This window comes from Doryrhamphus excisus, chromosome 9 (assembly GCF_030265055.1).
Source record: "Doryrhamphus excisus isolate RoL2022-K1 chromosome 9, RoL_Dexc_1.0, whole genome shotgun sequence".
NCBI classification, from domain to species: Eukaryota; Metazoa; Chordata; class Actinopteri; order Syngnathiformes; family Syngnathidae; genus Doryrhamphus; species Doryrhamphus excisus.
The window spans coordinates 19,925,054-19,939,687 of record NC_080474.1 but is presented as its reverse complement, the minus strand read 5'-3'; the positions used below and the strand labels follow the sequence as shown (position 1 = coordinate 19,939,687).

Sequence of the window (14,634 nt, the reverse complement as noted above, 5' to 3'; positions counted from 1 at the left end):
AAAGTTTTATTCCCTGTTGAGACAAAAATGGAACCCGGACCCAAGATGTTTTCCATACGGCACAGTAGAAGGGTGCTTTTTCCTTCAATGGAATAAGGGAGCTTAAGGTTGTGCAGGGGCGTCAAACTCTCGTGCAAATTCACACAGTGAATAAATGGGACATTGAAAGGTGGAGGAAAGTTTTATTCTCTGATGAGACAAAAATGGAACCCGGACATGGCCAGGACACGACCACCCACCCCCAAGATGTTTTGATGTTTTTGATTTATGCTCAAATTCACACAGTGAAAAAATGGGACATTGAAAGGTGGAGGAAAGTTTTATTCTCTGATGAGACAAAAATGGAACCCGGACATGGCCAGGACACGACCACCCACCCCCCAGATGTTTTGATGTTTTTGATTTATGCTCTCATGCAAATTCACACAGTGAAAAAATGGGACATTGAAAGGTGGAGGAAAGTTTTATTTTATTTTTTTTGGCTTTTTCAACATTTATTCTCTGTGTGAATTTGCATGAGAGCATAAATGGGACATTGAAAGGTGGAGGAATACTTCTTTGTATTTGGGACATGAATGCTTTGTCTTTCAGCAGCCACATAGGTAAAAAAAAACATACTTCCTGGTGGCGTTTAAAGACAGTAAAACAGATGAGTTGTTGACTGGTTTATTTCCCTCCACTTTTCACCGCACCAGTAAATGCACGGTAGCTTAATTCCAGTCCACATTTTGTGTGCCGCTTTGCATTGCCTGAGCATCTGATGCACAGCGTCTCCCCCTCCTTTGCTCGCTCACACAGCATTTGCACTTGAACGCAGCACGCCGGGCTCCGTCTGCAAGTTGACAAAAGACAGCGGGAAATAAGGACTCGTCTTTGGATCCATGTGGCATCTCCATGCGAGCCATCCTTCTTGCGGTTCATGGGGGGTCTCCTAATGAGTCACCCTCTGCTGTCTTTTAAAGACCTTCTTTCCTCCCCCCCCCAGGGAAATGTGCAGCTTGCCGTTAATTGAGTAAAAAAGGTCCAAGGCGTCAAGTGCAGGTGGCTCCCCCTTTTCCAGGGGAGGTTGTTGTTTTTTTTTAAACACTGCAGAGAAGCTTCTGGATCTTCGTCCAAGTCCACAATGCTGAGACTGGAGACTCTCCTTTGCACTTTTTCCGCGCTGTGTTTTGCAGCCAAAGCGGAGCTGAAAGCGCGGAATTGCAGCGAGGTGCGGGAGGCTTTTGCAGCCAAGGGCTTCAGCTTCTCGCATGTTCCTCTCCAGGAGATCCCAGGTAATCTTCTACCTTTTTAAATGAACTGCCACTGCTTGTTTATGTAAAGAGGCGTGAAAAACCTTCATGCTGTGCTATTGTTCTGTGGGGATGGAGCAACCACTTGTTCAATTTCCAAGGGGGGGATACCAAAGTTTAAACTGTTTGAAATGGACTAACAAATAGTAACAATCATATCCCAAAAAGTATACTTTTAATATTACAGCAATGACCAATAAATGATTGAAAATGGTTTAATAAAAGAGCATAAAAATTGACATAATATTCCAATAATATATATATATTTTTTGCAATAACAAGTACAGATATAAGAGTTAATATAATATGACACAAACAAAACAGAATTTGACAAGAAAAAAAATATGTGAATTAATTTAATTTAACTGTGTATAAAGTTGTACTTTTCTCTGACTGAAATTGTACTAATTTTTGCAAAAATATAATTTAGTAGTATTACAATAAAAGGTCAGAATATAAAAAAAAATCCATCCATTCATTTTCTATGCCGCTTATCCTCACTCGGGTCGCAGGGGGGTATATGCTGGAGCCTATCCCAGCTGACTTCACACAAGAGGCGGGGCACACCATGGACTAACCTTCTATTTGTATTTTTAGAAAAATATTTACATGTAAATAAACTTGTGCTAAAAAGAATAAGAATAATACTATTAAAAAAAAATTCACACATTCATTTTCTACCGCTTTTTCCTCATGAGGGTCGCGGCGGGGTATGCTGGAGCCTATCCCAGCTGACTTCACACGAGAGGCGGGGCACACCCTGGACTGGAAGTACAAGAATAAACTTCTATTTGTATTTTTAGAAAAATATTTGCATGTGAATAAACTTCAAAGGAATAAAAATAATACTATTAAAAAAAACAATAATTATGTAAATATATTTTTACGGTCATGAGAAAAATATGACTTAAATTTTACAGAAAAAAAATTAAATATCTTAAATATTTGTGTAAATTTTGTGTCAATGTCAATTTGTGTGGGAATTAGGGGTTAGTCAGGATTAATCAGAGTTAATCTGAAGGTTGGGCCCAGGATGCAGAGATGAGGTGATGGTGAAATTCTTGATCAGGCCAACAAAATGTGTCTCTAAGGCACAACAAGGTCAAAGGCCAGTTATGGAAAAAGTCACAGACGAGCATAAATTGGGGGTTAAACTCAAACTGGCAACCACGGCTGCGGTGATTAGCAATTGGGCCCAGGTGTGTCTGGTTGCCCCGCCCTGGATGGGAACAACAGTTGAGGACAGCACAACAAAACACTTAAAGGAGCATTGAACGTGACATACTAGTCAACATCAATCAATGTCAGCCATTTTTCAAAAGACATCAACGCCATATTGGCCATTTTTTTTTACCATTTTGATTTTTCAAGACTCACAGAATATTCCGTTATAGTGTTATATATACATACTAGAATATACCAAAAGAATCATTAAACTCTCATTTTTCATCAGGAAATAAACTTTGTTTCTACCGTTTTCCGTTCTTTAGTAATCATCAGTAGACGATAGGTAAGTTTTTGGCAAATTATCAGCAAAAACGTAAAAATTTGAAGCATAACTTTTTTTTACTGCGACACAAATATAGCCATATATAGTTAGCCAAAGTGCTATGCCACAACATAAACAACACTAAATATTGTTGTTTTACATTAAAATAATGTATTTACAAATATAACACCATGAACTTGTATGTAAACATGCTTTTTAGAATCAGAATCAAACATTTTATTGCCAGGTATGATCAAACATACTAGGAATTTGTTTTGATGAAGTAGCTGCAGGCTACTAAATATTAAAAAATGAAAATACAAAATATACAGAATAAACAGTATAAATATACGTATGTACACAGTCTGTACACACTTTATTGCTTCATCACCTCTTTTTGCTTCTTTTGCAAAAAAAAATGTAAAAACGTATAAATATGTATTTAAGAGCAAGCGTTCAGGTTTAGAAAAACGTATAAATCTTTGGTAGCATTGAATTAATGCAAATGAATTAATTATTCAAGCTGCTCTGTAATTGAACATGGCCTGATATGACTCAAAACATATGCATATTTAAGCTAATGTAGCATATTTTTAGCCGAAATTTTTAAGAATATAAATGACTAAATAACAGAAATCTCCAAATTAAGGCATTCAAAAAACACTCTGATAATATGTAGTATTCTACACTGGTCAGTAGGTGTCAGTACTGTAGAATGTTGGGCGAGACACACAAGCACCAGACTTGATTCCCATAACAACAGGCTTTTATTGCAGGTTTGATTTATTTTACAAAACACGGGCTAACTGACCAACATTTTAACATTAACATTTTTGGGTAATATGGGAGTAAAGAGGACTATAGGGGTGTTATTTCATGCTTAGAGGGCTCTAAAACTGTATTAAAAAGGTCAAATTGTAATTCATTCATTCATTTTCTACCGCTTTTTCCTCACGAGGGTCGCGGGGGGTGCTGTCTTTGGGCGTAAGGCGGGGTACACCCTAGACTGGTCGCCAGCCAATCACAGGGCACATATAGACAAACAACCATTCACACTCACATTCATACCTATGGACAATTTGGAGTGGCTAATTAACCTAGCATGTTTTTGGAATGTGGGAGGAAACCGGAGTACCCGGAGAAAACCCACGCATGCATGCACGGGGAGAACATGCAAACTCCACACAGAGATGCCCGAGGGTGGGATTGAACCCTGGTCTCCTAGCTGTGAGGTCTGCGCGCTAACCCCTAGACCACCGTGCCGCCCTGATTAAATAACTGAAATCCCCAAATAAGGCATTCAGAAAACGCATTGATGATATGTAGTATTCTACACTGGTCAGTAGGTGTCAGTACTGTACAATGTTGGGCGAGACACACAAGCACCAGACTTGATTCCCATAACAACAGGCTTTTATTGCAGGTTTGATTTATTTTACAAAACACCGGCTTACTGACCAACATTTTAACATTAAAATTTTTGGGGTAATATGGGAGTAAAGAGGACTATAGGGGTGTTATTTCATGCTTAGAGGGCTCTAAAACTGTATTAAAAAGGTAAAAAAAATATTTAATTTGTATAAAGGGAATTATTCTGGAACAAATTAACCGCGATAAACGAGGGATTCATGTAACTTTATTTATACTTTATACTCTCGAACTTTTCTTTCCTGTAATTTGACCGTGTCTTTTTTCATTCCATTGCGTCCTTAATGCTCATTGGTAGATGTTAGAGGTCAACATTTCCATCTTTACGTCCTTAAATAAAACATGCCAGTTAATTATGTACCCTATGAGCTGCTCTACACGACGATAACAATATTTAATCCCAATGTGAAGAGTCCCTCCAGGCGGGGGATGGCAGGCACCGGCGGTGAGCCGGGCTCGTTCCAATGCAAAAGCGTGCATAGATAATGGATGATGAATGAATGGTCAGCTAAGCAGATTAAACTCCAGTCCGATAGCCAACATTTAGCCACACTGAGGTGGAACTGCGGCTTCCAGTCGGTTAAGTGTCTCCGACCACAAGGGACTCTTTCCACATGATTAAAAAATGCCATAAAACGCAATTAAAGCATGTGTCACAGCCAATTATACTCCATAGCTGACTGATGGACTGACTGCGCGGGTTCCAAAGTGGACGTGTTAGACTTTTCCCAGACTTGAAATGATATTTTTAGACGTTGGAATACCTTTTTAAAGTCGACGTTTTCAATGGGTCCCAGCGCCACCGCTGTCACATGACACTTTTTTTTTTTTTTTGGGACCAGGAGCAATGAAAAACTTTTTTACTGTGCCGTATTTCTTATAAAAATACAACAAATATGCTAGTTATTAGACATTTTTAGTACCAGAAATCCATCTTTGCACTTTATGTTATATGTGTTAAAAGATGACTTCCTGGAAAAGGGAACATGTGTCCATGGAATAATGGTTTTCTATCAGGGGAGGGGTGCTTTACCGGCTTATGGGAATGTCTGTCTGTAGCAGATGTATTTGGTAATATTGGTAATATAATAAACATACAGTACATATTGTTATTGTACATGCTTTCATTAGTTGTTTACATACATACATACAATAGGATACATACAATATTAATTTCTAGACCGGAATGTAAATGATTAAATAACTGAAAAAAACGCATTCAATTCCACCATTGATGATATGTAGTATTCTACACCGGTCAGTAGGTGTCAGTATTGTAGAATGTTGGTTGAGACACACAAGCACCAGACTTGATTCCCATAGCAACAGGCTTTTATTGCAGGTTTGATTTATTTTACAAAACACGGGCGCATTCCAAAAACATGCTAGGTTAATTAGCGACTCCAAATTGTCCATAGGTATGAATGTGAGTGTGAATGGTTGTTTGTCTATATGTGCCCTGTGATTGGCTGGCCACCAGTCCAGGGTGTACCCCGCCTCTCGCCCCAAGACAGCTGGGATAGGCTCCAGTATGCCCGCGACTCTTGTGAAGATAAGCGGTAGAAAATGAATTATTATACCTACGGCCTGCACGGTGGATGAGTGGTTAGCGTGCAGGCCTCACAGCTAGGACACCCAGGTTCAATTCCAACCTCGACTATTTTTGTGTGTAGTTTGCATGTTCTCCCCGTGCATGCAGGTTTTTTTTCCGGGTACTCCGGTTTCCTCCCACATTCCAAAAACATGCTAGGTTAATTAGCGACTCCAAATTGTCCATAGGTATGAATGTGAGTGTGAATGGTTGTTTGTCTATATGTGCCCTGTGATTGGCTGGTGACCAGTCCAGGGTGTACCCCGCCTCTCGCTCAAAGACAGCTGGGATAGGCTCCAGCATGCCCGCAACTCTTGTGAAGATAAGCGGTATAAAATTAATTATTGAATGAATAATCATAAATATAAATACCTACGGCCTGCACGGTGGTCGAGTGGTTAGCGTGAAGGCCTCACAGCTAGGACACCCAAGTTCAATTCCAACCTCGGCTATTTTTGTGTGGAGTTTGCATGTTCTCCCCGTGCATGCGTGTTTTTTTTTTCCGGGTACTCCGGTTTCCTCCCACATTCCAAAAACATGCTAGGTTAATTAGCGACACCAAATTGTCCATAGGTATGAATGTGAGTGTGAATGGTTGTTTGTCTATATGTGCCCTGTGATTGGCTGGTGACCAGTCCAGGGTGTACCCCGCCTCTCGCCCCAAGACAGCTGGGATAGGCTCCAGCATGCCCGCGACTCTTGTGAAGATAAGCGGTAGAAAATGAATTATTATACCTACGGCCTGCACGGTGGACGAGTGGTTAGCGTGATGGCCTCACAGCTAGGACACCCAAGTTCAATTCCACCCTCGGCTATTTTTGTGTGGAGTTTACATGTTCTCCCCGTGCATGCGTGTTTTTTTTTCCGGGTACTCCGGTTTCCTCCCACATTCCAAAAAACATGCTAGGTTAATTAGCGACTCCAAATTGTCCATAGGTATGAATGTGAGTGTGAATGGTTGTTTGTCTATATGTGCCCTGTGATTGGTTGGCAACCAGTCGCCTCTCATCCGAAGACAGCTGGGATAGGCTCCAGCATGCCTGCGACTCTGGTGAAGATAAGCGGTAGAAAATGAATATATTTAGTATACGTGGCTCCTATATTTTGGTGGGAAAATATGGCTTCCCTTGACTTATAGGATAATACCGTATACGGTGATGGATGTGTGGCTAAAGAGGGCGTTTTTTTAGCACAGCAATTAAAATGTAAAGCAAAATCCAACGAAAAAACTAAGCCCACTAAGTACTAAACGGCTTTACTTCATGTACCATTTCCTGTTCAACTCTCCTGAGTACGCTAAACATTGTGTGAAAGCAGGAAATATCATAATTCACATGATCTAGCATTGCTAACCATTTTGCAATTGTTGCACGAGTTGGCACGACCAAACGTGATAACAGACATCTGCTGACAGTGCAATCGGGGGAACATCGGTCACGCGTCCAAACAGAACACAGCTGTGTTGGGATGGGGGGTGGGTTTGGGGTGGGGGTGGGGAATTAAACTCTCAGCGGTTAAGCGTAAAGGTGAGTTTGCAGTAGAAGGGATAGTTTCATCTGAAAACTCTTGGCACGGGTCACCGTAACCGAGCGTTTCGCCCTGCATCAGCAAAAGTGTCTCACGAGTGAGGAGGTTTTGTGAGGCGAGCCAGCCAGGAGGAGGGATTCAAACATAGCATGGGTTGCTTTAAATCATATCCAACATGGGATGCATTTGGCTCAACGCTTTAACTCCACTCTATGGACACAACATTAGGTACACCTGCGCAATTAAATTCGGTCATGACAAAGATTCTAATTACATAATTATAAAGATGATGATGTAATGAGGGCGGCACGGCGTTCGAGTGGTTAGCACGCAGACCTCACAGCTAGGAGACCAGGGTTCAATTCCACCCTCGGCCATCTCTGTGTGGAGTTTGCATGTTCTCCCCGTGCATGCGTGGGTTTTCTCCGGGTACTCCGGTTTCCTCCCACATTCCAAAAACATGCTAGGTTAATTGGCAACTCCAAATTGTCCATAGGTATGAATGTGAGTGTGAATGGTTGTTTGTCTATATGTGCCCTGTGATTGGCTGGCGACCAGTCCAGGGTGTACCCCGTGAGGAAAAAGCAGTAGAAAATGAATGAATGAATGAATGATGTAATGATATTTTACATCCCATGGAACATACAATGTACAATTACCATTACAATTTCGGACTATAAAGCGCTACTTTTTCCCAAACGTTGAACCCTCTGACTTCGAGAAGCTTCACTATGTCATGGTTTTTTTTTCAAAAATATTTTTCGAAAATATATAAATTAATTATGCTCATTTGTCAAAACATATGCATATTTACGCAAAATTTCCAAGCATAAAAAAGCGACTAAATGAACTAAAATACAAACACAAGGCATTCAAAAGACACATTCAAAGATGTTGATAATAGCTTACAGATTTGGAAAACACGGGGCATGCAGGGTTCAAGAAAATAGGGTAGATGGATGGATGGATGGATGGATGGGTGGATAGATAGATACTTTATTCATCCTCCAGCAGCTTACAGATTTGGAAAACACGGGGGCATGCAGGGTTCAAGAAAATAGGGTAGATGGATGGATGGATGAGTGGGTGGGTGGATGGATGGATGGATGGATGGATAGTACTTTATTCATCATCCAGCAGCTTACAGATTTGGAAAACACGGGGGCATGCACGGTTCAAGAAAATAAGGTAGATGGATGGATGGATGGATGGATGGATTGATAGATACTTTATTCATCATCCAGCAGCTTACAGATTTGGAAAACACGGGGGCATGCAGGGTTCAAGAAAATAAGGTAGATGGATGGATGGATGGATCCTGTATAATAATAATAATAACAATTTGGAGAATAAATAGATAGAATAAATAGATGTCATCAAATATGAACAACAATGTACAGCGTAAACAGTAAATTGCACAAATAATTTGAATAATTTTGAATAAATAATAATAATTTTAAGGTAAATTACTGTCATTTTAAAAACAATGTATTTATTATTTACTACATTAAAACATGTACAAATGAATGTCATGAGAGTCTGTAGGTGTACTTAATGTTATGGCTTGTAAGTGTATTACATGTAGTTGAGTCATACAGGAAAGAACACGGCGTTATTCAATAAATAACACATCTTAACGTCATGGAGATGCAGATACAGCTCAAGTCAACATTTGTGACAGTATTCTTCTTCTACCGTATGTAAATGCTAAACAAAGTATGTATAACCCGTGCTGACAACACGTCTCTTCAGGCTGCCGCGAAGCAGGAAGTCAAGCTGCATATTTGATAAAAGGCCCACCTGTTCGCTGATGCCTTGAATAACTAACCGACTCACACCTTTTCGGAATGCGTGTCCCCGACATCACAACCAATCTCGGAGAAACGAGTGAACAATTTTATCTCTCATCTCCCAATGATGTCACCCCGCATAGACGCCGTTTGATCAGCTCCTTTTTGAATGTGTCATAAGAGGCGATGCGTTTCGAGCACCTCAGCAAATTCACACGAGATGGTCGTTGCCCTTGAGGCGTGCAACCTGCCTGCTTCTCGGCTGCGCGAAGATCAGTGGAGCTTGACTCGACTTAAAATGGAAGTCAATTGTAAAACATCCATAAGGGATGACAGTGCATTCTAATGAGAATTGGGACTTTTCGGAGACGTATCGCGTCCATACCGTCGTTACTGTCACCGACTAATCAACGTTGTTGGAGTCTGGCTCAGAGCTGCCGTCGCGCTATATTATGTCGTCTGGGTAAAACGGCAACCTTCACACGACTGGAACAACCTCAGCTGTGCTTCTACTGTACGGCCATGAAACGGCTTTTTCCGTGAGCGCTTTCATCCGCCCGCCTTCAGCTCCGTATGAGTATTCTTCTGATGTACGCTGCCTTAAATGTCACACGGAAAATTAGAAGACCCAAGAACATATATTTTATATATGGCACAGACTGGGAGTTTCCAAATGTACCTCATAGAATCGTACTATATTATGGTAATGGTAATATTTTTATTTCATTTGAACGTGCATCAGATTACAATTGAATGCATCACATAATCAGTACACAGTTCCACATGTCCAAAAGGAGTAGGAAGAAGCAAAGCTTATTAAATCCCACCCCTCCATCTGGTACTTTTACAATCAGTAACTGTTACATTTGTTCACTTCCTGCTTTCCATAATACAGTTTTTTTTTAAATTTGGTAAATATTATCATAGTTAGGCATAGAAAGCCTTATAAATATGTTTTTTTAACATTATTAGAGCCCTCTAGACATGAAATAACAACCCTATAGTCACATTTAACCATTTTTTTACTGTTACATTTGTTCACTTCCTGCTTTCCTAATATAGTTTAAGGTTTAAATTTTTTTTTAAATGTTTTTATTCATTCATTTTCTTACGCTTTTCCTGATGAGGGTCGCGGGGGTGTACACCCTGGACTGGTGGCCAGCCAATCACAGGTCACATATAGACAAACAACCATTCACACTCACATTCATACCTATGGACAATTTGGAGTCGCTAATTAACCTAGCATGTTTTTGGAATGTGGGAGGAACCGAACATAAACATTCCAAAAAATGTAAATATTATATATTAATTGTTTATGCCCTATATGTATTATTTTCTGTTATGTTTACTATAAATGTGTGTAAAAGTGACTATAGGGGTGTTATTTATGTCGAGAGGTCTCTAATAATGTTCATTCATTCATTCATTTTCTACTGCTTTTCCTCACAAAGGTCGCGGGGGTGCTGGAGCCTATCCCAGCTGTCTTCGGGCGAGAGGCGGGGTACACCCTGGACTGGTGGCCAGCCAATCACAGGGCACATATAGACAAACAACCATTCACACTCACATTCATACCTATGGACAATTTGGAGTCGCTAATTAACCTAGCATGTTTTTTGGAATGTGGGAGGAAACCGGAGTACCCGGAGAAAACCCACGCATGAGAACATGGGGAGAACATGCCAAGGGTGGAATTGAACCCTGGTCTCCAAGCTGTGAGGTCTGCGCGCTAACCACTCGACCACCGTGCCGCCTAATTTAATTCAGTTCATATTAACTTGTTTTATCGTGTTATAATGCACAGAAAAGGGAAAAGTTGGGAATTGGGAAGATGTGGGTTTGAATCTCTGATTGGGAATCTGTGTGGAGTTTGCATGTTCTCCCCGTGCATGAGTGGGGTTTTTTTCCGGGTACTCCGGTTTCCTCCCACATTCCAAAAACATGCTAGGTTAATTAGCGACTCCAAATTGTCCATAGGTATGAATGTGAGTGTGAATGGTTGTTTGTCTATATGTGCCCTGTGATTGGCTGATGACAAGTCCACTGTGTACTCCGCCTCTCGCTAAAAGTCTGCTGGGATAGGCTCCAGCATACCCTGCCATCCTACAGAGGATAAGCGGTATAAAAAAAATGTATGGATGGATAAACTCACACACCAACACATCAGTATTGCCTTATTCTAATTGACTTTGGGTTTGCTTTTATGTCGAAAATTCCCAAGTTCGCTTTTTTTTTTTGGGCTCGTGTTTCCGAGAGCTAGTTGCTTGTTTCTCTTGCGAGACCGAGTGTAATGGACGCCAGCCAGTTTGGCTGTGCAAATGTACTTTAGTACACCGCAATCCCCGAACCCAGCTGTGCTGAGCGTCAAGTTGAGAGTGCGGGCTTTTAACTCAGCGCTTAGCCGTCTCATTAGAAACATCGAGGTTCGAGCCCACGGTGGTGCACGGGGCAGGCTAAACCAAGGCAGGTTGCATAGCTGCTGGTGAGTGTAACGGATGCCAGCCAGTGTAGCTGTGCGAGTTTACGTTCATTGACTTTACTACCTGAACCTTAAGAGCAGTGGCGGGTGTCGAGAATCAATGAATGTTTTGAACTGCTGTTTCCATGCAGTGTTGCGTTGATATGACAACCAGTTGATACCAGTTCTTCACACAGCAAACTACAGTAAACCTCGGATATATCGGACTCGGAAATATCGGAAATTCGCTCACAACGGACAGATAAAAAAGAAACGATTTTTCAAAGCACATAATAATAATAAAAATTAAAATAATAATTATTATTATATTATTATTATAACTATTATGATTATTATATTTATTATATTAATGCTAATTATTATATTAATTATATATAATAATATTGTTATATTTGCATATTTTACATAATAATATAATAATTATTATTTTAATTTTATTTTAATTATTATAATATTTTATTATTTTTAAAATATTTTAATTTTTTTTTCTTCTTAACAATTCAGGGCATTTGCTACTACAGTAAACCTCGGATATATCGGACTCGGATATATCGTAAATTCGCTCACAACGGACAGATAAAAAAGAAACGATTTTTCTGTAATGCATTTCCAATAAAAATTCATTGCATATATCGGTTTTTTTTTATAACGGATTTCGCCTATTTCGGACAAAATCTCCAGTCCCGTTCCAATGCATTTCCATTAAATTTCCCTCGCATATATCGGATGGCCGCATCGTGGCGCTCCGATTCGCCGAATCGTGACAGGCCGCTATACGACGTCATTTGCAGCGTTTGCAGCGTTGCCTGCGCGTCCAGGTACATTGGAAACATAGTCAAGGAAGTGCCTTTTTATAACAGATAAAATCCCATTTACGCATATACCGGATATAAATCCGATATATGCGTAAAACGGACATTTTCCGGTATATGTAACGGATTTCGCTTATATCGGACAAAACCAGTGGGAACAATTGAATCCGATATATCCGAGGTTTACTGTAGTTGAACCTAAATCAACAGCAATGCATTTCATATGACTGGAAGACTCAAATTAATCACCAACTGTAAGGACAGTCTCTGCAACAATCTGGAACATTAACATATTTTGACTTTGGATACTCCGGTGATTTTAGTTTTCTTCATTGCAAAAGCTTCACAGTTGATAGCGAGATATAAAGCTTGACCACAACCTCAACCTGATTGCACTGAGGGGAAAAAAAGAATTTAATGATCGGTGTTTTACTGTGGTCAAACACGGGCAGTAGATTCAGGAGGAGTCAGGGTTAGCGAGGTAACGGCTCTTACGAGTGTAGACTTTTTTTTTTTACTGTGTGAGCAAGGCCAGCATTCTGTCTATGGAAGAGCAGACTGGGGTTGCAGATGCATGCTGTGAGAAGTCATTTAGTTTCCCCTATCTTCAATAGCTTCTACTACACAGATACAGTGGTAGTATTAAAGTTGACAGCCGCTGAAGTCATTTGAATTTTTGGTCAAAATGTTAGGAATGGGAGAGACATATCATCAATCCAGCAATTCCTTTTTAGAAAAACACCATGAAAGACTGCATTCTCTTACATCTGTAGCATTATTGCCGTTGCAAAAATCTGGTAAAAATTGAGCAAACAATCATTGAAGATCCGTTTTGGGGGTACCAAACCCCCAAAACAACAAACTACGTCTGTTGGTCCAGTCTTGGCACCTCAACTAGAGTTTACCAAAAAGAAAAGTCATATTCAGTGTACAAGAAAGTAGTCATTTTACAATATATTCCCAGCCTTTTGGGGGTACCAAACCCCCAAAACAACAAACAACGTCTGTTGGTCCAGTCTTGGCACCTCAACTAGAGTTTACCAAAAAGAAAAGTCATATTCAGTGTACAAGAAAGTAGTAATTTTACAATATATTCCCCCCTTTTGGGGGTACCAAACCCCCCAAAACAACAAACAATGTCTGTTGATCCAGTCTTGGCACCTCAACTAGAGTTTACCAAAAAGAAAAGTCATATTCAGTGTACAAGAAAGTAGTAATTTTACAATATATTCCCAGCCTTTTGGGGGTACCAAACCCCTAAAACAACAAACAATGTCTCTTGGTCCAGTCTTGGCACCTCAACTAGAGTTTACCAAAAAGAAAAGTCATATTCAGTGTACAAGAAAGTAGTAATTTTACTATATATTCTCCCCTTTTGGGGGTACCAAACCCCCAAAACAACAAACAATGTCTCTTGGTCCAGTCTTGGCACCTCAACTAGAGTTTACCTAAAAGAAAAGTCATATTCAGTGTACAAGAAAGTAGTAATTTTACAATATATTCCCAGCCTTTTGGGGGTACCAAACCCCCAAAACAACAAACAATGTCTGTTGGTCCAGTCTTGGCACCTCAACGAGAGTTTACCAAAAAGAAACGTCATATTCAGTGTACAAGAAAGTAGTAATAGTTCAATACACCCCCCCCCTTTTGGGGGTACCAAACCCCCAAAACAACAAACAATGTCTCTTGGTCCAGTCTTGGCACCTCAACTAGAGTTTACCAAAAAGAAAAGTCATATTCAGTGTACAAGAAAGTAGTCATTTTACAATATATCCCCAGCCTTTTGGGGGTACCAAACCCCCAAAACAACAAACAATGTCTCTTGGTCCGCATGTGAAACTATAAACACATGTTTTGGTGTAGTATTTTTGGCTTTCTGGAATAGCTTAAATGGATTTTCATGATTTCTTATGGGGAAAATTGACTCAAATACAGTCTGTTTTGGTTAGAGTCGGACCTTCTGGATCGATTTAATGATGCCAAATAAGTTTCCAATGCATGTGCAATTTTTCCGTTTGCTTAATCGATTTAGCACTTATGTGTTTTCAGGCTCTAACCGGCAGTTTTCAGTAAAAGGGTAAATTTATCTTAAGATTTTGGAGACCACTTCAGGGATACAATGGTCTGTTTACTCTCAGCCGTGAGCCGGGCTGAAATATACCAGCGTTGATATTATTTGATCCTTGGCCGCTTGCATAAGGGCGACAAATGATCTCCGCCGAA

The 14,634-nt window shown here is 40.1% G+C and overlaps 1 protein-coding gene across 3 annotated transcripts in view; it reads left to right on the top strand.

The window, feature by feature from the left end:
• Nucleotides 1-779: 779 nt before the first annotated feature.
• The window catches only part of gpc6b (glypican 6b), a 103,622-nt gene continuing 89,767 nt past the window's right edge, over nt 780-14,634 (top strand). For all 3 annotated transcript variants that reach the window (XM_058082978.1, XM_058082976.1, XM_058082977.1), the window contains exon 1: nt 780-1,274. In XM_058082978.1, the coding sequence (XP_057938961.1) occupies nt 1,124-1,274 (151 nt within the window). In that variant the 5' untranslated portion in view covers nt 780-1,123. The remainder of the gene's footprint in view (nt 1,275-14,634) is intronic.